Source organism: Ziziphus jujuba, chromosome 1, assembly GCF_031755915.1.
Source record: "Ziziphus jujuba cultivar Dongzao chromosome 1, ASM3175591v1".
Lineage (NCBI taxonomy): Eukaryota > Viridiplantae > Streptophyta > Magnoliopsida > Rosales > Rhamnaceae > Ziziphus > Ziziphus jujuba.
In genome coordinates this window covers 22,622,637-22,650,494 of record NC_083379.1, presented here as the reverse complement: position 1 = coordinate 22,650,494, position 27,858 = coordinate 22,622,637, and the positions used below count along the sequence as shown (strand labels likewise).

At 36.2% G+C, this 27,858-nt stretch overlaps 3 protein-coding genes and 1 non-coding gene across 4 annotated transcripts; 1 reads left to right on the top strand and 3 right to left on the bottom strand.

Moving 5' to 3' along the window:
• Positions 1–3,509: 3,509 nt before the first annotated feature.
• LOC107424188 (uncharacterized) lies at positions 3,510–6,984 on the bottom strand. The gene is made up of 4 exons (XM_016033926.3): positions 6,408–6,984; positions 5,790–6,313; positions 5,626–5,676; positions 3,510–3,800 (listed from the first exon to the last, which is right to left on the bottom strand). The coding sequence occupies exons 1-4, from the start codon at positions 6,982–6,984 to the stop codon at positions 3,510–3,512; spliced, it is 1,443 nt and encodes a 480-aa protein (XP_015889412.3).
• Positions 6,985–12,893: 5,909 nt separating this feature from the next.
• LOC107424776 (uncharacterized) lies at positions 12,894–16,169 on the top strand. Its single transcript, XM_016034634.4, has one exon. The coding sequence runs from the start codon at positions 13,084–13,086 to the stop codon at positions 16,015–16,017; it is 2,934 nt and encodes a 977-aa protein (XP_015890120.3). The 5' UTR covers positions 12,894–13,083; the 3' UTR covers positions 16,018–16,169.
• A 2,447-nt stretch (positions 16,170–18,616) lies between these two features.
• LOC107424506 (callose synthase 11) lies at positions 18,617–26,331 on the bottom strand. Its single transcript, XM_016034326.4, has 2 exons — positions 20,747–26,331; positions 18,617–19,035 (listed from the first exon to the last, which is right to left on the bottom strand). Exon 1 carries the CDS (start codon positions 26,087–26,089, stop codon positions 20,750–20,752), a length of 5,340 nt encoding a protein of 1,779 aa, XP_015889812.3. The 5' UTR covers positions 26,090–26,331; the 3' UTR covers positions 18,617–19,035; positions 20,747–20,749.
• LOC112490319 (small nucleolar RNA J33) lies at positions 23,044–23,124 on the bottom strand. The gene has a single exon (XR_003054571.1). It is a non-coding gene; the product is annotated as a small nucleolar RNA J33 (small nucleolar RNA).
• Positions 26,332–27,858: the final 1,527 nt, after the last annotated feature.

Here is a 27,858-nt window from a genome sequence, read left to right as displayed (position 1 = left end):
TCTTGATTTTGAATTTTAAATTCTCAATTTCTCTATCTGCTGTGAAATTTGATATCCTCTTTAAGCTGTCTATTTACAGCCCATGGCACTATATTGAATTCGTGCTTCCTCCTATCAAATGACTGGCTTTTGTTTTGTTATTCAATCAAGCTTTTGACTTGACAAAGTGCGGTGGAACCTAAAAGGTTCCATCTTTTGCTCTTGTGCTTGTTTGGATGATAAAATGAGAGCCAGATCTTCCATTTTATGTCTTCGAACAAAACAGTGTTTTTCAAGTCGTTGCTTTTGCATAACTTCTCCAAATCTTGATTGGATAATAAAAATATTGTAGTAATGTTCTTCTGAAAATCAATGGTTCAGTTTTGGATGGACCTTCTTCAAGTTTCATGAGTATCTTTTGAAAAAGGCTCCAAAGTTCTAAGCATTTTGGTTCTTCAGAAAGAAAGGATCCTCCAACTGAGAAGTGGATTTATTCATCTACTTTAGGGTGGAAAACTTTTGTCCTTCCACTTCCAAAGATGATTTTGAGCAGCTGGTGAAATTGTTTGACACCAATGTATGGCATCGATGTTTCTACAATTTTTGTAGCTTTTCTATTTTCTTTTGTAGATTTGTAGCTCTTACGAAGTACTCAAGTTTACTATTGTAATTGAGTGTCCGAGCTTATTTTGCAATTGATTTATTCATAAATGGAATAAAACTTCATGTTGTTGAAAATGAATTGGATTTGATATCTTGTTATGATCTTATCTATGTCGCTATATTATACTCCAACTTCGAGTCTTCCAATCCTTAAGTCAGAAGATCGATATAAAAACAATCTCTTATCTTTAACTTGTAGCCATACATTTACCATTTTCACCCTTCTGTTTGGCGAGGTTTAAACCTAATAATTTGTATGCCTCGACTTGGAAAAGGTGATTTACGTAATGTTATTCTTCAACATTTTGTTTCGTTTATGTTTGGTTACTTGTCCTTTCTGTGGGACATATGTTGTAACTCTTTTACTGCTCAGTTATGTCTGGTTAAACCCTTTGGGTTGCATACCAATCGAGCTTTTTTACTATTTAGTCTGAGACTGCTTGTCGCTTTAATCCGGCACTCTCACTGGGTAGCTATCTTTAGTCGATCAAGTCTAAGACTAGCTTGAAGGTTTAACTCGACATGGACCAAACTATTTCTCACTTGGTGCATACATGCTGAGCTATCTCTAGTCTGAGACTAGTTTGAAGCTTTTATGTGGAGGCTCAAATTTTTTTTAGGTCAAACGTTCCTTACATGTGATGTTCCACATCTTTCTTGATAACATCGTGACATTTTGATTTTCGAAGATCATTTAATTTTATTAATCATAATTTGAGATAATTATGACGATGGATATGATTATCTTAGATATGAAAAGATGCGAGTAAATTAGAATACAAAAGGTTTCACTTACATGTATGTCTCGATTTATTTCCCTATTCCCAAGGCGCATGTTAAGATAACATCTATCTTCTTCATTCTTTCTTCTTCTCTTTCTTCCCTCATTATGTTAGAAAGATTGTTGCTCTGGTTTTTTTTAGCTCAACTAGGCAATCGGATCATCATTGCCAGTATCTTCTACGTTTTCACTGAAGAGTGGAAATGTTTGAAGGATGCTGGCATTGATGATCTTATTCTCTCGATGATAGCCATATGGTATTGGAAATGTTGATCTCAATGGTCGAGGGCTTGTAATAGAGTCCTCGATTTTCTTAGGTGGTCTAATATTGCAGTAGGAAGTGTGGATGATTTCATCTCCAAATCAATGAAATTATCCACACTTTTCCTATATTGTGAAACCACCCGACTACCTCTTGAATTGCAGCATGACTATTGATGGAATTTGTGAGGTAGTCATATCTTCAAAATATTTCCCAGTGTTCATAGTTGTTCTAGAGGAATATTTTTGATCGTCTGAGAAGATAAGGAAGAAAGAGAGGTGGAGTCTTTCTTCAGAGGAGAAATCCCTCAGAAGATGAAAACTGCTGATCCAAGAAAGCCCCTTCTTGTCTAATGGAATCTTAAGAGTCGTAGAAGAAACGTCGTCCGAAGAGGAAAGCTATGAAAGCCGCTGATCCTAGATATATGTTTTTATATATATATATATATATATGTATATCGAATAAATTTACCCAATGTATACCCAGTGCTTTGGGTTTTGTAGCTTTGCTTTGGTAAATTTTATTGAAAATAAATAAAATCCTTTTTATTTCAATGCTTCTGTTGTGTCTTTTGAAAGAACTCTGTTGCTTTTATTGCTTTAACAAATGTAATACAAAATTTATCATAATGTAAATACATCGTTTACAATTTATGGTGCTTGATCTTCAGAAAAAAGAAGTTGAGTGGTAAATCCATAGATTTTTTGAATGCCAGTTTCTCGAAAAAGTTTTGCCTTTCAGGTTCTGAATTTTGTATGTTCCTGGCCGAGCTACTGAGATAACTTTATAGGGTCCTTCCTAGTTCGGCCCAAGTTTTTCCAAATTGTGCTCCTTTTATCCTAGAAAAACTTTTCTGAGGATTAATTCACCAACTTAAAAAGTCAGAGGCTTGACCGTTGAGTTATAATGCTCTGCTACTATTTGCTGATATTGGGAGAGTCTGACAGGTGTAGCTTCTCTTATCTCTTCAGCTTCTTAAGTGCCTGGTTCATCATCTGGTCATTATGGTGTCTGAGGTTTCCCTTTGTGCATAAATTTCTTTTTGATATCTCGGTTGGTGTGATTGCTTCGGCTCCATAGACGAGAGAGAATGGACTTTGGTTTGTTGTTACATGTATGGTTGTTCTATAAGCCTAAAGGACCCCTTGAAGTTCTTTGGCCCATAAATCTTTCGAGTCCTTGAGTCACTTTTTTAGAGTATTTAATATACTCTTGTTCGATGCTTCGGCCTGGCCATTCCCCTGTGGATGTCTTGGCGAATAATATCGGAGCTCTATCTTCCATTCGTTGCAAAACTTTCTAAATCCTTTGCTGATGAACTGGGGCCCACTGTTTGAAATTATTACCCTTAGCAATCCAAATCCGTATATGATGAACTTCCACACGAAATTTGTTAGATGCAACTCTTTAACTTTCGGATATACCTCAGCTTCAATCCATTTAGAGAAATAGTCGGTTGCTACAATGATGAATCTCCTTTGTCTTGAAACCATAGGGAATGGTCCTATGATATCAAACTCCCACTATATGAAAGGCCAAGGACTTGATACACTTGTAAGTTCGTTTGCTGGCATGTGGTATAAGGGTGCAAACCTTTGACATTTGTCACATTCTCTTACATACCTATCATAGTCTTTCATTAGAGTTGGTCAATAGAATCCGTGTAGCATTATTTTTCGAGATAGCGCTCTTCCTCTAAAATGATTGCCACAGTGACCTTCATGTACCTCGACCATGACTTTTAAGGCTGCAGTTGGTCCCAAAGACTTTAGTAAAGGCCCTTGACACGATCTCCGATAGAATTCTCCCTTGAGAATATTTGGCTTACTTAATTCTCAATTTCCTTGCTTCAGACTTGTCCGATGGCTGAATGCCATTGTTTATGTACTCTATAATTGGAGTCATCCAACTTTCCTCATCGACTTGTTCGTGAACCGAGAGGTTTTCTTCTTCAGCTATACTTTTACTTGGAAGATATCCTATTAGGATGGTCCTTTTCTGATCAAACTTGATTGAGGAAGCTATGTTTGCCAAAGCATCTGCATGACTATTTTCATCTCTTGGCAGTTGTTTTATTTCGGCTTCTTCAAATCTTCCAAGCAGCTGCTTCACCTTCTATAAATAAGCCGCTATTACTGGGTTAGTTGCCATGAAGTTTCCACTCACCTGGTTTTTACAAGTGCCGAATCTGTGTATCTTTAGTTTCTCACTTTGAATTTATTGGTTAGATTTAATCTTGCAATCAATGCCTCATACTCTGACTCATTGTTCAAGGCTTGAAAACCAAATTGAAGAGAATGTTCGACAAGTTTTCCAGTTGGAGATTTTAGAAGAATTCCTGCTCCTGAGCCTCTTTTGTTTGAAGATCCATCAACAACAAATTCTATGATTCAGTGCTTCCTTGTGCGGGTCTTTCTTGTGACTCAGCTTCCGATGTTGCAAATTCAGCTATAAAATCTGCTAGTACTTGGGATTTGATGGCTGACCTTGGGATGTACTCAATTCCATGATCAGCTAGCTCCGCTGTCTAGATTGCCACTCTTCCTGTTAGATCAGGTTTGTGTAATAGAGATCATATGGGATATGAGGATACAACCTCTACTTTGTTGCTCTGAAAATACGGCTTGATTTTTCAGGCTGTTACTACTAGTGTCAAAACTAGTTTTTCCATATTTGTGTATCTGGTTTCAGCATATAACAAAATTTTATTTACATAGAAAATTGGATGCTGTCTTCTTCCTTCAGTTTTTGTTAAAATTGAACTGACCGCCTTGTCCGACACTGTAAGATACAATTGAAGTACATCTTAGGGATTTGGTTTTACCAAAAGGGGAGGTGAACCGAGGTACGCCTTTAGCTCTTTAAACGTTGTTTCACATTCGTCGGTCCAAACAAAATCTTTACATCCTTTAAGAATGTTGAAGAATTTGTAGCTTTTGTCTGAGGACCTTGATATGAATCATCTTAAAGCTGTGATTCTACCATTTAGCTTCATTACCTCTTTTTTAGTTTGAGGAGAAGGCATGTCAATCAAGGCTTTGATTTGACTTGGGTTTGCTTTGATTCCCTTTTGAGTTACTATATGTCCAAGGAACATTCCCACTGGAACTCTAAAAGTATACTTTGTTGGGTTTAATTTCATCCTGTATTTCTCCAATACATCGAAAGTTTGTCTTAAATGATATAGATAATCCTCTGCTTTTGTTGACTTTACGAGCATGTCATCTATATAGACTTCCATCGTTTTCCCGATCTAATCTTTAAACATTTTGTTTACTAACCTCTGATGATTTGTCCTTACATTTTTTAGCCCGAAGGGCATTACCTTGTAACAATATATTCCTCGATTGGTCATGAATGAGGTCTTTTCTTGATCTTCTAGATACATTAGGATTTGGTTATATCCTGAGTATGCATCCGAAAAACTTAACATCTCGTGTCCAGTTGTTACATCCACCAAGGTTTCAATCATTAGGAGAGAAAAGCTATCCTTCGGGCAAGCTTTGTTTAGGTCTATAAAATCGATCCAGACCCATGGTTTTCCATTCTTCTTCATCACTAGCACCACATTTACGAGCCACTCTGAGTAGTGTACTACATGAATGAGTCCCTGTATTTCTTCGTTGATGACTCAACGTCTTTTGGGTGCGAATTTCCTTCTTTTTTGTTTTACTAGCTTGTGATTTAGATCTACATTTAGTTGGTGTGTGATTGTCTCCGGGTTTATTTCTTCCATGTCTGAAACATCCCACAAGAAGTAATGCTTTCTTTCTCTAAGAAATTGTAGAAATCATTCCTTCATTTCTTTAGAAAATTTGGCACCGATTCTAACCTTTTGGTTCGGCTTCTTCTCACCCAAAGCTATTTCTATAACGGTTTAATATTTATCTCTGTAAGTTTTTCCTTTCATGATTGCCACATAGCAATTTTGAGCACTAACTTGGTCATTCTTCACGATCACAACTTGATCTCCAATGAGGAATTTCATAACCTGATGATATAAAGATGGCACAGCCCCCATGGAATGGATCTAAGGCCTACCTAAGATAGCATTGTAGGCGGAGTCTGCATCAGTCACCATCATCTTGGAAGGCACCATTTTACCTTTGTCAGGATGGGTACGATTATCTTTCCCATAACTCGGCTTGTCTCGCCATTGAATCTCACAAGATTCATGGCATTGAATTTCTCTATATTGTCACTATTCCACTTCATTTTGTTTAGCATTGACAAGAAACTGACATTGATCGAGTTACCACTATCTACTAGGATCCTTAAGATCCATTTGTTTACTATATCCGTCTTGATGATCAATGCGTCATCATGTGGCATGTGCAATCCCTTCATGTCATGATCTGAGAATACAATCAAAGGGGTCGATTCTAACTTAGGATTTTTTTGGTTAGGGGTACTTACCGATATTACTTGTGCTAACTTGATATGTTTTTCTCTTTCTCTCATCAAGGCTCCTCCACAAGCAAAATCACCATGTATGCTATTTATGATGTTATCATATTTGTTCTGAGGTTCTTCTTCCTCTATGTCTGGCTTTTTCCCTTTTGGTATGAACTCTTTCAAAAGCCCTCTTTTGATTAATGCTTTGATTTCCCACTTCAACTGCCTGCACTCTGCAATGAGGTGACCATAATCATTGTAAAAAGCATAAAACTTCCCTGTGTCCCGGTGACATGGATTTGTTGTCATTTTCTTTGGCCACTTTACGTTTAAGGGAGATCATAAGAGAATAGTATTTAAAAGGATCACTAATCTCATCTTGTTTTCTTCTGTCGGCCTTTGTTACTTTTGTCTGAGGCCGAAGGGGTCGAACGAGCTTCTGCTGAGGTATAGTCCTATTTACCTCTATAATGAGTTTGTCTTTCTTGATGTTTCTGGCTGTATCTCTTTTTTCCATCTTTCGATCTTCTTCCAGGTTGATGTACTTCACCGCCTGAGACATGACTTCTAACATCATTTCAGGAAGCCTTTTTGTGAGTGACTCGTACAAATGATTCTCTCTTAGTAGCCCTTTCCTGAATGCTTCAATTGCGATCGACTCATTGCAATCTAAGATGCTGACTTTCTCCTTATTGAATCTTTGCGTGCAAGCTTTCAAAGATTCATTTCTTCCTTGAGTGATGGTGAAAAGATGATTTGCTTCTCTTTTCACTTTCATGCTAGAAGCAAAATGTGCACCAAAATGGTTCACCAGCTCTTTGAAGGAGTGAATCGATTCTGGTTTGAGACTGTCAAACCAAGTAAGAGCTGCTCCCTTAAGACTTATAGCAAAAATCTTGCACATTATAGCCTCTCTCCTATCATGAGGTAGTCCAAGAGGGAATATAGCATGATGATACTAAGTCAGATGGTCCATTGGGTTGGATGTACATTCATATAGGTCAAACTTCGGAGGGACAAAGCGGGACGGCAAATTCATCTCAATTATCCATTTGACAAATGGCATATGTAGACCCATCGTTGGTCAAATTGGGTTACCCCTTTTTGCCTTTTGACTTCTTCCTGTACAATTTCTCTCAAATCTTCTTTAACATCTTCCTAAGGTGGTTTCTTTAATTTTAAAGTCCTCTATTCTTGGCCATGTCTCCTTTTACGTTCCTTGTCATTGTGACTCTTCAAAGCTATATTGCGGAGCGGTTGGGATTTTGATAGCCTATATAGAGGCGACTTGTCTTAACTTATGTCCTTTTGCTGCACTTCTACCATTTCTTCTCTCCTTACTCCTGGAAAAGGGAGAAGTTGTTGCAATTGCTGCATCAGTTGTTGGTTCGTCTTCTAAGTTTGTTCGTGCATACCGCTACCTCTTGAATTTGTGTTTGTAAGGTTTCCACTTCATTTTGTAGAGCAAGGATTTGTTCACCTTACTTAGGGAGATCATTTTGAGAGGCCATTCTTAAGTTTCAACAATAGTAATTTTGTTTACGGGCCCTTACCTGGCACATTAAACTATTGATGTCGAAATTTGACTGGCCTCCAACTCAGCAAAATACTGGCACAAGGCTTAAGGGTATGGCAACTAGAGCAAAATACTTGCACCTACGAGATAAGAGAATGAATGACAGGTCACCTAGGCACTGGTGTGGTACCGGCCAAAGGCATTCCCATGCTCAAGTCAGACACTGAACTACTTAGTTGATTTTTCATACCTTGGAACGAGATGCCTTTGTGTCTTTTTATAGTAATTTAAGTTTGAATATGTAGGATAGCAGGATCCTAGGAGGATTTTGGGGGTTTTGTTGACTCGATTCAATTTTGAATTGGTTTCCTTCCGAAGAGAATCTTGGTGGTTACTTTACCCATTTGACTCCTGGTCTTCAAGGTCTTGTTAATAGAATCCCCATATTTATTCAAAGATAGTTTGACTTGTGTCTTTTATCTTCATTAGTCAAACTTTATGTCGGATGTCGGATCTGAATTATCTCAGATCTTGAGGAGTTATCTCGGATGACTTTTATTCTGTCTGTACATACTGAACTAACCTCCTTTATTGAGACTTTGTTGCCATTATAATACTTTTTCATGACATGTAGCATATTGATGATGTATACCTTTGAATAACTTTGAGTATCGCACGTGGTGACTTGATTTTCATAATGTCTCAACTGTTCATTATTTTACCCATACATGCATGGCTGTCGTCCTCGCATTTTGAAGGTCCAACCTAAAGACGCCACCAAACCCATCTTCATCGAAGGGACTTGGTTCCACTCCCATTTTGACCTCTCAATAATTGATGACCTTCATGCTTGGATCTGCCCAGGCTCTTTTTTATTTATTTTTATTTTAATGAAGAAATATATAAATATATTAGTTTTGTTAATAATGTCAATTTTTTTCCAGCATCGGAGGAGTAAATAACGGATCGAGCAGCTCAATGGGACCAGTCAGTGTCGAAGTACGTGGCGTTGGCCACTAAACTTGCAGAATACATGCCACGATATGTAATATAGGCGAATACTCTGTTCTGATGTAATTTTTCTCTTTTTTTCCAACTTTGGCCATTGCATTACATGCTAAACATGGATCCAACATGTTTGTTTCCATTTATTAAAGACTATTTTTCCTTATAGCATTAATTTCATTCATCACATGGTAGTTGGTGATTGGTTTAGAATAAGACTAAAAGCATTTTCGTAAGGTGAATCACCAACACTCAAAATTGCAATTCAAGCTAGTTGCTTATGATCCTGTTCTAGGCAAACATGATAAGGTTTAAGCCACTTAGACTTCTTAGGTCAATATATCATCAACTCTATCAAGTTGTTTAAGAAAGTTCCATTCTAAAGTTTGAATCTTATGTAGTACAGGGTTTCTAAATCCTTTATTTGGAGATTGTAATTATTCACTTGGCACGTTTAGTTTATTGATTAAGTAGCCTGGTTTCGTCTACAGCTTTGCTGATGCTGGTGATGGCCATAAAACTCTATTTCTTATTTGCTTTTGTTTTTATTTTTCTTAATTGGGAAACAAAAATGAAATATGAATTATAACCATTCTATATATATATATTTTTTTTTTTTTGGTTGCCTCAGTAACGAAATTATTGAATACTTTTTTGACGTAGGAAAATATTGGTCCTTTTCAAATTTGATGTTATGGATTTTTGAATTTAATAAAGGAAGTTGCTTATTGGTCTGGTTGGCTACATCTTGAAATTTTATTTATTTGTCTAATTATCATGTGAATCTCTGTAAATGCTTTGCAATCTAGGACATTGAGCACACTGTTTACCATTTATGCATTTAATAAGAAATTGTATATATATATATATATACAAATATATATTAAAGAAATAAAAGTACATACAATCCAAAAACTGGATGAAATATCATGAACTTTTTAGCTGCACTTTTTAATTTTTAATTTCTAATTTTCATGGACTTATGCATGTTTTGAATATATAGATTTGATGTATGATATGTGAGTCTAAACAACATACTTTGCGGATCTAACAAAGAAGTTGAAAAAATTTATTAATGGAAATAACTAAAAATGCCACCGCTTGTGTTGATGAAATTGTTTTTGGTATTAGCATTTTCATGGAGAGTGTACATGTAATTAGATTGATAGGATTGAAAAGCTTGAATTCCTCTTCCATTTTATGCTTAATTTGAATTTCTAAACTATAGATATTACATCTATATTAATGTTGTATTTTGGTACTCTACATAAATATATATATATATATATATAGAAATTCTATGGTGAGGACGGTCCGCATGAGGACCGCAGTATTAGTGACGGTTTTTCGTAGTATTAACGATGATTTTTTAGAAAATCGTCACCAATACTATGAAAAACTGTCACCAATACTGTGGTCCGCATGAGGACCATCCGCACCATAGACGGACTGTATATATATATATATGTGTGTGTGTGTGTGTGTGTGTATGTGTGTATGTGTGTGTGTGTGTGTGTATGTGTGTATGTGTGTATGTGTGTGTGTGTGTGTATGTGTGTATGTGTGTGTGTGTGTGTGTGAACATGGTTTTCATATTTAGGATACCTATTGGTGTAGAAAGCTTATCAAGAATAGCCTACCTCTCTAATAAAACTGTGTTTTGGAAATATGTACTGAAACCAAACTATATGAGTCTGATATACTTTATGCATTTGTCTTTACTGCTTGGTTGGAATATTCCGATCAAGCTCACGTATTTCAATGTCTGAATTAGCTCCAACATAGTGGCAATGTCCTATATTAGAATATAGTAGAGTATGATCATGTACTATAGCCTTTTCTACAAATAATCTAGATATATATAGAAAGTTTGAAGGGAAAGAAGCCTAGCTAGCTAGCTCGTTATAGCTAAAACTGGATAAAGCTACTATAAACTTGATGATAGATAAGGCATCAATGTAGCAACAACTAAACTAAATGCATCAATGCACATGCCCCATATATGTGTATATATATATATAACTTCCTTTTTTGTGTAACTTTTGTCTGTGTGATTTATGTGTGCGAGTGAGAGAGATCTGTGTTTTCAACTTTTCTTGAGGCATACTTTTTCATTTGCTAATGCTTTTGTCAATTGAGATGACCTCTCTTGCTATGGCATCTAGAAAATTTTGCTTCTATCGGAAAAAAGTTCTCTCTTTTCGGAAATCAACTAGAATCTGCATGCAAAATTGAATTGTTCCCCCCACCCTCCCAAAAAAAAAAAAAAAAAGAAAAAAAAAAGCAACTCACATATTGATTGAGTTAACGATTTGTATTACATGCATTTTGAACTTGGAAAAACAAATATAAACAAAGGAACTAAGATGATGCTATGGTTTAGTAAGTATAGCATTATTGATAAACTACAGTTTAGGTTATTTATTTATTTATTTATTTTAAATCCATATATTTTTAAAGAAATTCTTACCATGACAAAATGGTGTCACTGGCTGTGCAAAATGATAGAAATACATTCATCATTTGATACTTGATAAATTTATTCTTTAGTCTTAACTTGATTTTTGCTAAAAATCTCTGATTTTGCCATATGTATTTTATGACTTGTAATATAGGAAAGTATTGAGGATATTTGAATATCTAGTCTAAGGAATGAAGGCTACTTGAATATATACTCTTAAGTAACGAAGGCAGAAAGCAGATTATAAGCTAAATTAATTAGCACTTACATTATTATGGTTTCTCTCGATGGTAACAAGATATTTTTACAAGAAAAAGAACAATAGAAAAAAAAAAAAGAAATAGCAACCAATTAACAAAGCAAAAACAAATCAACCGAAAATCTACAAATGCTCCTTTCTTGGTCAAGTAGTTGAAACTTTGTTCCATAGTTTTCAAAAACTAAAAACAGTTTTTTGTTAACCCATGACCAAACAAGCTTGAATATCTTAATGGTGATTCATATACAAAACTTCGTTATGATGCATTGTCAATTAGTCTCCTTTTGCAATCGAGGTAAGTAACAAATACTTATAGACTTATAGTTCCCATGAGCTGAATCTTCAATTTTATTGGATAGGAGGGTTGCATCATAGTCATTTCTCAATTCCTCACTTCTTGAAGGAAGCACTTCATATCCCTATCATTTCATATTTCTGTAGGGTCCAACTTTTGAACACATTTTTCATATATTCATTTTAACTTTAGCAAATATTCATTTCGGTCTTTTATAATAGAATTGAAAATCTCATCTTTTAATTCTAATTTTGTGCATATTTTGCCGGTAGAAACCATTCTATTTTGACCATCTTTATACTCTCAAAGATCACCATCATTTTTCATCAATGTGATGTTCCATCGTATAAAACTGCAATTACAATATCCTTATCTTTCATTTTATTACAAAATTAAATGAATAATAGTAAACTAAATTAATAAATTTATGAAAATATACATAATACTAAGCAAACATATTAACAGTCTTAAAAAAATTGATTCTATTTCTTTTAGCTAAATCTAATCTTTTTCTACAGAGAATTGGTGGAAAAGAACGGAAAATTAGTAAAAACTGACAAACTAATAGAAAGTAGCGGAAATTTATCTTTTTCACCCATTTTCCTATGATTTTACTAATTTGGTGAATTTGCGAATCTACAAATTTTTTCTCATATTTAGCACATCATATGTAACTTAAATACCTTTACATTTAAATATAACATCTTATAAACTAATTTATTACATATCCATCTAAAAGAATCCTTGAAAAAAATAAAAATTCAATTAACATATGTTTGAGCATAAAGAGAAAGAAAAAAGAGAAAAATATTTATCTGAGTTTAATTTCAAAAATAAAAAAATACAAGAGAAAATAGAGTAAGATAATAAAAAAAAAAAAAAAAAGAAACTTTGTGAGAAAGATGAAGATAAGAATCGAAACGTATGAGAAAGGGGGAAAAATGGAAAGTGAAAAAATATTTGTTGCTTTTCAATTTTAACCAAAGAACAACTTTTGTCCATAAATGGCTATTAAAAAAAATATATATGTTATTTTCAATTGTTGATGCGTAATGTGGTCGTTTTCAAAAACAAAAAAATATCCAAAACACATAAAAATAGATAAAGCTGGTAATTTTAATGATAGAGTACTCTATTTGTATGTAAAAATATGAAAATTATGCAGAAAAAAAAATTTTAATAGTTTATAAATTAGAAGAATTATTTAAAAAAAAATACATAAAAATAAATAAATAAATAAATATTATTGGAAAGGATTCTGGTTTTGGAAACTCATTCGAACTCCCAACTCTTTCTGAGCTACATATAAAGTAATATGACCCAGCACGGTATTGACTTTTTCCCATTACTGGAAAACCACTCCTAATAATCTGAGACCGAAACAAACACGCCCTCTGAGATACGCATTGACAAGTTAAAAATCCGTATGCAGAAAATTTCTTTTGGTCGGCGCTTTCAGCCACAGCAATGGAGTCCATTTCTTCATCTACTTCGGCTCCATTGCACAAATCTAGAATTGGGAAATTCACGGTTTTCCATGTAAGACCGTCGAGAACCCATAATTCTACGTTCACCCTCTTGCTCTTCTTCTTCTGCTGCCTCAATCTCATCCCCAGACTCTCCGCCTCCTTTACCATCTCGGCTTCGGACTCAGAAGCCTTATACGCCCAAAACTGCAATCACATTGTCCCCCAATCGTCCTCTCCCTCCAGCACCTCATACGCCAATGGCTTGGCAATAGAATCCCTCCGGTTCCGAACCGGTTACTTCACCGGAGGCGATCCACTCTTCAAAAAAACCGAACTTTCCGTCGGATTCAGCGACCCCAAATCTGTAACTTTCCGTCCCATATTTCTGCGCAAAACCGTCGCCGATGGTATATACGAAGTCAGAGCGAACTTGCATCTTCGCGACCGATCGGTGTATGTCTCCTTGAACTCCACGAACCGCCGGTTGCGTATGATTCACTACCGGGGTCCCAGATTTCCAACGAGGAAAGGCATCTTGGGCTTTACGCTAAATGGGTTTTGGTCAGAATCTTCTGGAAAGCTTTGTATGGTCGGATCGGGCTCGGTTTATTTTACAGGTAACGCAAAGTCTCTCAGTGTTGTTCTAAAGCTTAATTATCCTCGAAATTCGAGTATTTACAGTAGTCTGATTACTGGTACGTTAGAGAGTTTGAATGTCAAGCATAATCCGTACTATTTCGAGCCAATTTCTTTGTTGGCATTGTCTCAGAATTTGAGTTACGAATACACATTGATGAAGAAAGAAAACGACAATGGGTGTATAAGTGGATATGGTGGAAAAAGTTTATCTCTGAATGAGTCTTATCCTCTGTGTTCAATTCTTGGTAACCTAGTAGAAAGATTTGAACTGGAATATGGTAGTGATTGTGATGGTGTAAGTTGCAATCCTGTTGGTGGGAGTGCTGGATATGTTCCTGATTTGATGTTTTATTATAAGACTCGATGTACAGATGCGAGTAAAATGCAGATGCTATTGGGTTTTCCTAACACCAATTACAGTGGTGGTGTCAAATTTCCTTTTGTACCCAGCACTACATTCATTGCTGAGGGAGCTTGGGATGAGAAGGAGAATCAACTGTGTGGTATTGCCTGCCGAATCCTTACTTTTACGGAATTAACTAATGCTTCTGTTGGAGATTGCTCAGTTAAGTTTAGCTTAAGATTTCCTGCAAGTTTGTCTCTACGAAACAGGAGTACTGTTGTAGGGCAGATTTGGAGCAACAATGTGGTAAATAGCTCAGGTTATATTCGTAAAATTGGGTTTCAGAATTCTGGTGAAATGTTAATGGGGATGTTAGATTTCAAGTATGAGTATGATAACTCGGTTGACACCCCCAAGAAAACTTGTGCGAGAAAGAATCCTGCTGGTGGCAAGGGAAAGACATATCCTAATGAGCATTCCTTGGACATGAGATTTGACATGTCAGTGAGAAATGGTAAAGGACAAGTAGCATGGGGTTATTCAACCCCACTTTATGTGGGTGATGAGCTTCATCAAAGCTGGTTTTATCAAAGACGGTATTTTGGACATCAATCTGTGTCGTCAGAGATCAGAAAAACAGATCCTTCAGTTAAGCTGAACAGCCGCCTTAGCAGCATACACAACATTAGCTACAAGATGAGCTTCACTCCACCACCTGATTTCAAATTCAGTCATGATAGTTCTCTGTCTAAAGCAGTTGAAATTTCTGCTGAAGGAACATATGATAGGGATACTGGTGTCTTGTGCATGATAGGATGTCGGCGTCTTAGATCAAAAATTCAGAACTTAGTTAAAAATGATACATTGGACTGTGAGATTATTGTCAACATTCAGTTTTCTCCATTGAATGGCAACGGTGGCAAAAATGTCAAAGGAAGTATTCAGAGTACAAGAGGAAAGTCTGACCCTCTTTATTTTGGACGTCTTGAGTTGTCTTCTAATTCACTTTACACTAGACAAGCTAAAGCATCCATTTGGAGAATGGACTTGGAGATCACAATGGTTCTTATTTCCAATACTCTTGCATGTGTATTTATTGGCTTACAGCTCTTTTATGTGAAAAAACACCCAAATGTGCTTCCATTCATTTCCATTGTGATGCTTGTCATTCTTACCATGGGACACATGATTCCTCTGCTACTAAACTTTGAAGCATTGTTTGTGGCAAACCATAGCCAGCAGACTCTTTTTATTGGGAGTGGTGGATGGCTTGAAGTAAATGAAGTAATTGTCAGGGTGGTAACCATGGTAGCTTTCCTCTTGCAGTTACGTCTTCTCCAACAGACCTGGTCTGCAAGACAGGAAGATGGGAGCCAGAAGTGTTTTTGGGCTTCTGAAGTGAAGGTTCTTTATGTGACTTTACCATTGTATATGGTCGGTGCATTGATTGCTTGGTTTGTGCCCCATCAGCACAACTTATACAGGGCAATTTTACATCCACACCGTAAGACATACGTAGTCCATCCTCTTCAGCGATTTTCTTTACAGCAGCATTCTCGTTGGGAGGACCTCAAGTCTTACGCAGGTTTAGTTCTGGATGGTTTTCTGCTCCCACAAATACTCTTCAACCTCTTCCTGCACTCGGGAGAAAAAGCTCTGATCCCTTTCTTTTACATTGGAACAACCATGGTTCGTCTTCTGCCTCATGCCTACGATCTTTTCAGGGCCCACAGTTCTGCATGGTACCTTGATTTATCCTACATTTATGCAAACCATAGAATGGACTTTTATTCCACTGCTTGGAATATCATAATCCCTTGTGGTGGTCTGCTATTTGCTGTCGTAATTTTCTTGCAGCAGAGATTCGGTGGCCGTTGCATTGTTCCCAGAAGATTCAGAGAAAGTTCTGTATATGAGAAAGTACCTGTTATAAGCAACGACGATTTGTAAGGGAAACTCGTTTGGAACACACTTTTAGCATCTGGTTATAGTTTTTTTCCATTCTGTAGATGCAGGATTATTTCCTATTGATACACACAAGAAAAAAGTTGAAATCATATTAGGACAAAATATTATATATATATATATACATATTCATGGCATTTGGGCGAGACTGATTGAATGGCTTCACTAGTTATGACATTGGCAAGATCATGGATCATCTTTATTATCATGACTATTTTCTTACAGTACCAGTGATTATCAGCATCTAAGCATTTTCAGGATTTTTTTTAATCGTTGATTATAAATATAAAAAACTGTATTAAATATTCTATAAGTTAAAAAAAAAAAAAATTTAAAAAAATTAAATATTTAAATTTTTCTATAACAGTTTAAAAAAACTTTTAACATTTCAAATGGAACTTTAAGCCTAAAAATGTTTTACCAAATAGACACTTATTGTGGTGTCAAGATTCTCATTTTTTGCCACAAAAGTAATTTAATTTTCCAAATCAAAATTTTAATTAAAAAAAATTAAAAAATCACTTAAATATAAAAGGGAAAACATTTGAGGTTTACGGCTGGCGAGTTGCAGATTCTTAGCAGCAGCACAATTGGCGGTAGTACAGCTAATGATTATGGTCTTTCGACGACGGCAAGGCTAGGCTTCTTCCCGATGGCTGTGCTGAATGGAATTTCTTAGCGGCTAGAATGGCGATTCTTGTCGACAATGAGGATTTTTTTTTCTTTTTCAGTACTAAAAGCATATCTAATGGCTCTTTTTTTATTTAAAAATTATTTGCCATATCATATGAATAGATAAAATTTTAAAAAAAATTTCTTTAATGGTTCTATGTATTAGTTCTGTTAAATTAATATGGTAACAAAAAAAAAAAAAGATGGAAACTGTGAATAATACTTTCTACTTTTTTGAAAGTTCTGTTACACATGTTAAGTCAGCATTTTATTTATTTTTATTGATTTTTGTTAAAAGAAAAAAACTTTTGCATGAGTTTTTTATTTTTTTAATTATATATAATTTTAAAATAAAAAATTATACATTATCATTTAATGAAATTTTAAACAGAACTCATTGAAAAGAAATTGTCTAAAACATTATCTATTAAATAGAAAAAATACCATATAAGCATGAATAATTTCCAAAATCAATACCACATAAATTCCAATAGAAATAACTATTGAAGATGCTCTAAGCAACACAATTCTCAAATAATTTAAAAAAAAAAAAAAGAAAAGAGAGGAGAACTCTATATCTAAACCTAGAAAAATTGAAAATAAATTATTTTTTAATTCATGAATATAATATTTTAAAATTTGTAATTTTGTGCTTTGTTGTAAACATGTAGCAATAAATGTATGGAACTTGATACCACAATAAATATACTGAGGTGGAATAATTGTTTCATAAAATATTTTATCCTAGAAAATGATAAACACTATAAATGTTGAAAAAATTTCATTAAAACCCCTTCGATTTTACTTTTATAATTAGATTCAAAATCATACTTAAAACTTATCTGTCAAATGTTTTTGTTAATTAATTTTTACCGTTAAAAATCATAAATATAATTATAAAAAAAAATTAAATAGATTAGAGTGAAAGTTACCCGTAAATGTTCAAAAATTTTAATGGAATAGGGGTTTTATGATGAATAAAATATTTAATTCATTTTTTAAAAGAAATATGTACATATAAGGCTTTGTTTGTTACGATGGAAAAGAGAAAGGAGAAAATGGATGAAAAAATAGGAAGAAAAATCGATTGATAGTTGGGTTAGCAAATAGAAAAATATGGATGGAAAATTACGAGGTGAATATAGCTTGGTTAGCAAATAGGAGGATATGGATGGAAAATTATGAGATAAATTTTCCATCTAAAATAATTTCTCCATGTAGAGGATTTCTGACAAGAAAAATATTTAGTAAATATAAAATAGCTAAACTTATCAAATTTTTTATTTTTTATTTTTTATTTTTTATTTATTTTTTTATTCTTTCCATTTTTTACTTAACTTCTATCCCATATCAAACCAAAGATGAAAAACAATTTTCCATCATTTTCATCGTAAAAATATGGATTTTCTATCCCCCAAGTTTTTTCATTCTCTTCCATTTTCATCCCGTTACCGAACAAGAGCCAAACGACTAGTTCCTTTTAATCTTTACATCTAAAAACTTTTTTCCATAGATTTTCTAATTTTCACATAATAATAATAATAATAAATAACAACATGAACAAGGTGGAGTGGTGAGTCAATACTGGATTACTATTTTTCATTGCATCCCAAAATATCAAATTCATCCACCTAGTTTTGAGTTTACATTCTGAATGACGATTTTCATATGACTGAAAATTCAAGTTCATTCTTTAATGCCCTTCGATCTTCATTTATCAAAAAAACAAAAACAAAATGTATACTCATAGTTTATACATCCTTCCAATACTTGATAATTTTAGGACACGGTATTAAATTGATGTGGGAAAAACCTAGTTACAACTTAAAAAGGAACCCAAAGTATATTACCAAAAAAGAACCCCAAAAAAATAATAATAATAAAAAATGGAAAAAAAAAAAAAAAGAGGAGAAACCCAAAAAGTGGAAATTTCCATAAAATATTAAAAAAGATTGTGATAAATCGCACAGAAGCTACCCCTACTATGAACAATATGTACAGAACCAGAGCAATAATGAACACCATAGAGAAGAAACAAAATCTTGCGGCCTATAAAGTTACGCAGTTGAATCACAATATCTCTAGCAGAAATGAAAATTAAGCAGCCAGTTAGATACAACAGCAGCAGGATGATGAAGGAAAATCCAATATCCAAGGTCTTGGATGAAAGAACCAGAGTTAGATACAACAGCAGCAGGATGATGAAGGAAAATCCAATATCCAAGGTCTTGGATGAAAGAACCAGTAGCAATACATACAATTTCTCCTTCGGTCGGTGGAATCGAAACACCAATCTGTTTTTGTTTTCTAGCACTAGTTCCACCATACAACCTGAAATATGATGCATCCAGGTTATGTAATCTACCAAAAAGTAGAAAACCGATTACGAACAAACGCTTAATCATCCTGCTTAAGAGTATTAAAAATAAATTTGAGATAAAGATGAGCTGGATCATAAAATGTTTAGTAGATACTACTGGCCTATTGAATATCAATATGCGCAATTGTGACTACCATAGCTAGGTGTTAAATGGCCTGATGTAATTATAAAGCCTGATGCCTGAATTTAATAATCAAGAAAATACTTGGGAAAAGGATCTTCTTTGGCCACTGGGCGTGTAATAAGCCCCTTTGGGCAGTAGAAATCACTCTAATGCCCACTGTATAATTTTTTTGTCTCGATATACATATATCAAGATCCACTTCTTAACAGTTGAGAGTTTGGAAATTATTGCCAACTTAATAAGTTATCAGAGCCTGGTTATATATTTGGTCTTATACTTGAAGTTTATGTTCTACTATGCCTAGAATAGAACCTGCAGAATCATCTTGGATGCTGGAAAAGAAAGCCTACTTTGCTAAAGTAGGAGGAAAAATCACATATTCTTTAAAATAGGTCAAATCTCTCTTCTCTCTTTCATAAACACACAACAAATTGACACACTCAAAACAGATACTGAAACATATATATACATAAACAAATATGCAGATGGATATTGTTAACCAAGACGATGATTAAATGATGGATATTTTGTAAGATTTCTAAAAATATGGCCCCCTGAGCACCACTGAATTAGCATGTTTGCAACAATTGTAAATCAAAAGTAGCGGCGCGTCTGAAATTTACTTTAAGAAGCTTCGGAAAAATTCACATAATAAAATACCCCAGAGATAGAACTTCCTCCATAGCAACTGAGTAGGTGGCAAAGACAAAGGGGACAATATTCAAAAATTGCCACAACAAGTAAATTTCTCTACAAGATCAACTGATATTTACTTAAAATGAGCTACTCCTAAATATTGCATTGTTTTTAAATGTGTTTGACAGTAAAGGATTAGAATCACAATTGATGCAAAGATGTCTATGTTGTGTAAGGTGCAGAAAATTACAAATAAACACTATCCAGATAGATCATCAAGGGCCTTACAAGCACAATTGGAAGTTCTAAAAGCATCAAGATTTTTTGGTCGAACTGGAAGCTGTACTGCTTAAAATAATTTTTTAATAACTACATATTCTTTGAGGTTTAGAGGAAAAGTATTCAAAGTAACAGGAAAAGTATTCAAAGAAACTTTTATTTTATTCAGCTGTGCTAAAGGTGCTTGATAAATGCATTCAATCTCAGATTTATCTAGTGCAAATTCAAGTTCACTTAAATCCAGATTAATTTGTTGGTTCCCGACTACTTCATCAACCTGATGATCATTTAAAAAAACCATACCCATACTAAGACTGGTCTTTTCCGACTTGCTGATTGTAGGGAATCTTCTTGAATATTTTTACTAAGAAAAAATAGAACATTTGACAAGGATAATTTGAACGCTTTCGAGCACACCCAAATACACACAGCAAAAATAAAGAAAGTTGGATCTTTTCATATGACCAAGAAATAATTAAAGCTTATAAGAAAATTGTTAAAGTTAAATCAAAACTAGGAGTCTTGGATCAAATTGGTTTTCCTTAGAACTAGAAACAAATGTTGGGACTCTGATAATAGTAAACCAAATGCCAAGGGGGTGACTAACGATAGAAAGTACTCACATCTCAGTTATTCTTTTTGCCGGTGACAATACGAGATATCTGAAGGCCCCTGCTAAATGCTTCATTAAAGAGGATCCTTGTTTGCATTGATTGAAATCCAGGTAACCATGAGAGCAACGCAACAGGGGCCATCACAATCACTCCAAACAACAGATCATATAGTCGAGCTAAGGAAACCACAGTATCCCACACCACAGTGGACTGTAGGAATGGTCTAAGCACCTGGGCTATTGAAATCATACCCCAGCCTGTAGGGATGAATGCCAGGAGGCTTGTGATAATATCAAGAAATTTGAAGGGAGTGAACTCCAGCAAAATTACAATCACAAGTACTGTAACCAGTATGACAACAAGCTGAACTAGTCTGTAGTAGATATGGTCCTTCACAGCATACTTGTCCTGAGCATATGCCATGATTATATAAATTCCAACAGCAACTACCATATATATCCAAGAGAGTAAGTAAACTGCTATACTGGTGTTTCCCCCTGCAATACCCAGCCGATACACAATGCCATACTGGAAGAAAAAGAAACGAAGATCTAGAATAATCTCCAAAATTTTTCCCCAAAGACCCGTTGTTCTCAGATGATCTTGCTCTTCAGACCACCAAGTTTCCCAACTTTGTTCGGCAGTTGTAAACATCCCACCAGCAGACCATATCCAACTCATAAAATTTTCAAAGTCATAAACGGTTTTCAGCCAATCAAATCCAGAAGGGTTGAACACAAATGGAGACATCATCCAAGACACTACAAGAAACCAGCTGGTGATCATCATACCAATGTAAACAAAAGTATTCTTAACCAATGGGCTATGTGAAGCATAAACTATTAAGATAACACCAAGCTCAATTGCCTTAACAAAGTGGCTTCGGGAATAGAGTCGATAGTTTTCAGAAAAGCTCTTGTGCTCCACAACAAAGCCGCGTCCAGTTGCTCGGTACTTTGCCCCCCCATGAAGAATGGTCCGGCCAAAGAAATGGGTACGAGTTCCCATAGAGAACGTGTAAAAAAATGATGCAAGCTCCAACTGCATTGTCAGGAAATCCCAAATTGCTGGAAGGAATCCATGCTCGAGGGAGTTCTCAACTACCATTGGGAGGGCAGTGAAGAAACCTAGCTGTATGATAAACTGCTGATTCAACATTGCACCAAGGGCTTTATTATTGCTACTGCTACTGCTATCGCTACTGTTCATCACTGCATCCTCAACACCACTCAATGCAAGATAAAGGCGACCCCACAAAAAAGCATATACGGACAATACCACAATCATTGTGTTGAAATAGAAGCCTACAGTTGTGTAGAAAACTGAAAGCATACGAAAGAAGTCCAATCTATGACCCAATCTATAAACATCTCGGCTCAAAACTTGCTCACCATTACCACTGGCAACTTTGGCTTCAAACATTGAGATTTGATTCAAACCAACATCCCTGCCCTTTCCTACCTGAATATATTCATGATGTGTTACATTGCCCCCTCGAAGGGTGCAATTGAAGCCTGCAAATATATCCTCACTGATATTTATTACTCGAGAAGCCTTGCTGATTCCTCCCCGAGTCAGGAACCAGAATCTGTCAAACACATCTGGATGACCATAATGCATTCTCACCTTTAAAGGGTTTGCCAAGACACGCTGGCCCAGGGTCACAAAACTTGTCTCCTGGGCAGACATGAACCAAGCAAGGGAGGACACAGAACCTGTGAAGATATTTTCACGGACACCCAAGATGGTTGGTTTCCTAATACCATAATTGGTCTTGAATTCCTCCAACAAATTTCGCATCTTGAGTGCTTCCTCAAAATAATTGTCCTGATTCATATCAATGGTCTGAACTGCATCACCTCGGGTGAAGATCATGGCATGGTTCTGATTTTCTGGCTTGCCTTCTCCAAGCTTCAGCGGACCAGGCAACCTGATTCGGTAGATCTCTACCTCTCTTTGGAGCTGCTGATCATATTTAACAAGAACGGAGTAATACTCAACTTCATCCCTTCCCACATGAACCTCATCAACATAGGCAACTCGAAGGGCCTCATTGTTTTTCATTAAATATAAAATCTCCTCAGCACGATTGTCTCCCTTAGCCTTATGATGCCCATACACTTGACAAGCAACCACGTAAGTGAATTTCATTAGTGCACTTCCATATTCATGCCCTTTAAACAAAAGACTCACTCCACTGCCCATTTTCCTAAGGTTCTCCGAAGATGGTTGCATCCCCGAGCGTAGACCATCCAAACCACGGTTTCGCTTACTTGAACTATGAGATGCAATTTGTTGGGATCCATCCTTAATGTCCATCTCAGAGGCAGAATCAAGGAAGGCAAGCATCTTGAGGGCTCTATAATAGTACATCATTCCCCTCACAGTGCGGGATAAAGTCTGGCCTCTATGTGATGCCCACAAACGAAGATCCCTAGCCTTTTTGGTCCAGATATCATTTTCATCCTCTGCGCCATCTCTACGCATCCGCTCCACAAAATTCTTCCACTCATCTTCATAAATTTTTTGCAGATAAAACAGTGTGGAAATACCATCTTCATTCTCATGTCGAAGCATGTCTTGTTTATACAGTACATCTTCATCATAGTAAGGAGTCAGAACACTGAAAGACATCATTTTTTCAACATGAGGAGCACGGGGCATGTTCATGAAAAGAGAATTGCTAAAGAAAGCAATACGCCGCCTTGCCTCCAGATTCATTGGGACATTGTGCATGGAGTCCCTGGAAGTGAGGATTGTATGCAGACGTCTCAGATCCCTGTAGAAGATTGCATCCTCAGGATCAGGAAATGCTATAGCATTTTCAAACAGCAAGCCTGCATCAGCAGCTGGGCTAAGAGGTGCTAGGCCTTCCTGCCTCAATTTCTGAATGGACTTCTTCACCCTTGGGAATTCTCGAACAGAAAGTTCATATAAGGCCTGCAATATATTCACTGTTGTATCCATATTCCTCTTTGGATTCATTAAATGCTCGACCAGTGATATTATCTTACCATGAATTTGTGGAAGCAGAGACATATTGTATTCTGCTGTGAAGTTTCCTGTCTGGATGCTGCCATCTATCTCCAAGAACATTTTTGAAACAATGGAATTCTCTTCAGTGCCATGTTTAACAACCATAAATAGCAAATGCTTGACGCTATCATAAGCTTCAATAACAGCACACCTCCGATATTCACTCTTGCATATCTTTAACCAAAGCACCCGATCAGTTTCATCAGCCAGCTGTGTTGCCTGACTAAGAGCAAGCAATAGTTCATTGCATAGTAGGACACATGGCCAGCGAATAACCCTAATATTCCAACAATTTGGTGGCAGTTCCAAAAGCTCAAGTTCTCGATCACTAATAAGATCTTCTTCCCTGAACGTTATCATGATCTCATTCCATATCAAAGCAAACCTGGTAGCTTCAACTTGGCTTGATTCAACCTTCTTGTAAACTTGACCAAGTCCATATCTCAGCTTGAATCGGTGAATGGCTTCACGGAGCTTCTTCACTAGTGTCATCTCAGGACGTAACAATAGCTCCTCTGGCATGAGATTGAATTGCATTGCACTAGCAAAGAACTGAAACCTGAGTCTAAGCTGTTCGATACTCCGGATTTCACCCAAATGCGAAAATAACCCAATGACTGCACCATACATGGATGAGAAAATGGAATACCATATTTGCAAATCCATTAGATAAATTAATATAACAGGTGCCCACAACAAAATAACAGCTATTTCATTGGTACTACCAAAAAACTCATGCCAATAGTAATGCCCTTTAAGATTGAAAAGTGCCTTTGTTGGTGAAACAAGAGGTTTGATTTGAACAAAATAACTAAATGCGAATTTTGAAGCCAATACTCCAATCCAAAACAATGTATACTTGATATTATTAATAAGCCCCTCTCTCAGACCACGACCCACAAAAATCCGGGAATGAAACCACCATGTCAACCAGTAAACTATTCTCCAATCCAACTCCTCAAGTAAGTTTCGAAACCATGGAAGAATGAAAAGAACTAATGCCAGCAACTCTGGGATAAGAAAAACAAGAGCAACCTCAAGAAAAGTAAAAATCCTCCGATTCGCTTCATCCGACCACCTCCCATCGGAGTTCTTTTGGCTCCAAATTCTTCCATAAAAGACTCCAAACAAAATAGTCCATGTCACGGCATCTAAACTCTTAAGCACCATCCTCACCCCGAGCATTATAGTCTCCCTGGAAACCAAACTGTATTGAGTTCCAGCATCAAGCACAGATTGCAAAAGCCGAAGGCCACCCCAAGTAATAAACAAAGTAAGTAACTCTACCTGCACATGCCGTCTCTCCAGCGCCTGCCAAGGATACTCCGTCCCCTCCCAAGCAACAATAATAGAAGCTTGTAAGAACAAAATCAACATGACCCACACCTTATCAAAGTTCCTAAACACATTCCAAAAGGATCTCTGCTCCACAAAGCCAGTCTTCCCCACCCTCCTATTCTTAGGCGTGGTGCCAAAGAAGTTGCTCTCAGGATCAAAGGGCCATTTCAGCCTGGAAAAACACCTCCTGCTCCAAAAATATTCATTTATGTCATCATAGTTCCTCCACGCCGAGTGAGGCGCTTTACCATTCCTACTACTCTCAACCTCGGTCTTAATAGTATGATAAATGGGCATAACTACACAATTCAAGAACGCATTCTCACCCGAAAACGATGGCAAAAATAGCTGACCCGTTTCTGGGTCTATGTGATTGTCAAGAACATGGTTGAGCTCCAAAGCCATAAAGTGGTATATATAGCAAATGCATTCAGGGGTAAATCTAAGATTAGCAGACTCACCCCAAACCAAGAGATAGAGCGAGACGTACAGCAATTCGCGGCGGCCATCGCCGTCACGGCGGCCAGACAGCAGGACGTTGGACTTCCGGCCGAGATACGAGCACCAAGAGGTGTAGTTGTGCAGCAGCTTCAGGCGGAACCTTTGCAGAACCCGCCGGTCGAGGACGTCGACGGTTGCCGAGAGGGGTTGCAGCCGCATTTGTGAGTTGGCCAGGTGAAGAACCAGGTGCTCCCTCTGGTTCCGAACGTTGCCGTTTTGGAACCCGAAAAAGAGACCAAGCCAGTCCATGAGGTCGTAGCTGGGGCTCCACGCCATATACGGAGGCTTCCTGAGGTCCCCGACGGCGCGTAGAGCTGCTGCGGCGGCGCGTACTTCCGGGTAGCGGAGGGAGGGATGCTCCGTCAGGAGGTCGTGGATTGGGATTATGTTGTATACTTCTCTCATCGGCGGCGAAGCGCCGTTGGGAAATCCAAGGCCACCGCGCGTCGGCTGCGGACGCTGTCTGGGATTCATCATCTCCTCCCACTTGTTTCTTCTTTCTTTCTTTCTTTCTTTCTTCTTTCTTCTTCTTCCTCCCACTATTATAAGTGTTTATGTTTCTAAGCTTCCATTTTAGACACTGTTTTTTTCTTTCATTTTCAAGATTTTGAGATAGAGGAAGAGGAGGAGCCGAGCGCAACTGAAAGAGGGCTTTTGAGTCAGTTGGCAATTCGTAGAGTGTAAGTAGGCACCAGAAAAGCATGTGAAATTTTTTTATTTTTTATTTTTATTTTCTTGTCCAAAAGTATATATCTTTATAGAAAGGATTTTGAAAGCTCGCACACGTTGGATGGTACAAGACGCAAAGGCAAAGCGTTAAAAAAGCCACGTAGTTTCCTTTATGGAAAAATGTGAAGATGTCTGTTAGAGTTTGGGGTCACGCGCCAGGGAAGAGTTTGGAACACGGTACGGTACATTTTTTGTTTGGAGACAATGGGAATCAGGTGGGCCCCACCCATGAAGTAATGGTCATCATTATCAAGGGATACCAGGGGCAAACTTTGAGCGCCGCGCGCAGCCCAACAATAAGCTTAGTGCAGGCTCGCCACCTAATGGCACGATGACGTTTTTGCCTCTGGCTTTTAAGTAATTCTTTTTGAACTTTATTAGAAAATATTAAATGAAATGAATATTTTAAAAACTAAGTGCAAATTACATTTAGTATTTTTTTTATAATTTTTTTATATACCGTTTTTCCAGAGATGATAATAATCTCCATTTTTTTTTATTACAGCAAGTTCACCCTCACATAATTTTTGAATTTATTAAATATTTATTCAATGTGCAAAAATATATTAAATTATCCGTATGGCAATAATTTGTATAGAATAAAAAGCTCCACTAACTCTGTCATAACTTTCCAATATCTTTATTAAAAAAATTTTATAATATCAACAAAAATAAAAAAAGCACTCTATTATAATACTTGTTTTTATTTAAGGTAATTCGTATGTGTCAAAAGTGTTTGAAAATATTAGTTAGTATAATTCCCTATTCATTAGAGTGAGATTATAAATAGGCCAACTGAAAAGGACTAAAATCAAAGTGGAGAATGTAGAGTTCCGTGGATTGCACTTATGCAAATTAAAAAATAAATAAATAAATAAATAATTATTAAAACAAATAAATATGAACGTTGTAATAACATAATAAATGTTTGTATAATTAATTTAAAATTTGATTACAGAATAAAACTTTTAATGAAATAATCAGTCAAGACAAGTTTTTTTAATTAAAAAAAAAAAAAAGGGAAACTAGTTTTGGCGTATTGAATTAGTCTATTGACCATGCGGGACTGCTTTATTGAAGAGGACTGAAAGGATTCGAATTTCCGAGGAAAAAAAAATGTAATTAAAAGATTGAGGCTTTTAAAGGGAATCAACCGGGGGGGAAGTATTACTAAGGTGCATCACAGTGTATACAATTAATGGTGTGAGTGATTCAGAAATGGGGCCAGCGGACTGACGCGAGCTTCGAGCATATGCAAGCGAGAAATGGCCAGCGGTTATTAGTGCGGGAGGCAGATGGATGAATCATTTGTCTGGATGTGGCCCAAGAAGGAGTTTGTGTGCCTTTTGGAATTTTGCTTTATTCAAGCTATTATTTTAACATTAATTACACATTAACAATCAATAAAGGCAGAGTTTTATCGGCCAACAAGATTAGTTTTAGTAACTGATATAGATTATAATTAGATTAATTGTTAAAAAAATAATAATAATAAAACAAAATTTTATCAAAAATAA

Excerpts from the sequence above, each read along its gene's own strand:
- LOC107424188 (XM_016033926.3), bottom strand. The coding sequence starts at position 6,984 with ATGTGCAAGATTTTTGCTATAAGTCTTAAGGGAGCAGCTCTTACTTGG. Across the intron at positions 6,314-6,407 it reads TCTTATGATCTCCCTTAAAC|AGTGCAGGCAGTTGAAGTGG; the intron begins GTAAAGTGGCCA and ends ACCTCATTGCAG. Across the intron at positions 3,801-5,625 it reads TGATCGTGAAGAATGACCAA|AAGGTGAAGCAGCTGCTTGG; the intron begins GTTAGTGCTCAA and ends GCTTATTTATAG.
- LOC107424776 (XM_016034634.4), top strand. The coding sequence starts at position 13,084 with ATGGAGTCCATTTCTTCATCTACTTCGGCTCCATTGCACAAATCTAGA.
- LOC107424506 (XM_016034326.4), bottom strand. The coding sequence starts at position 26,089 with ATGATGAATCCCAGACAGCGTCCGCAGCCGACGCGCGGTGGCCTTGGA.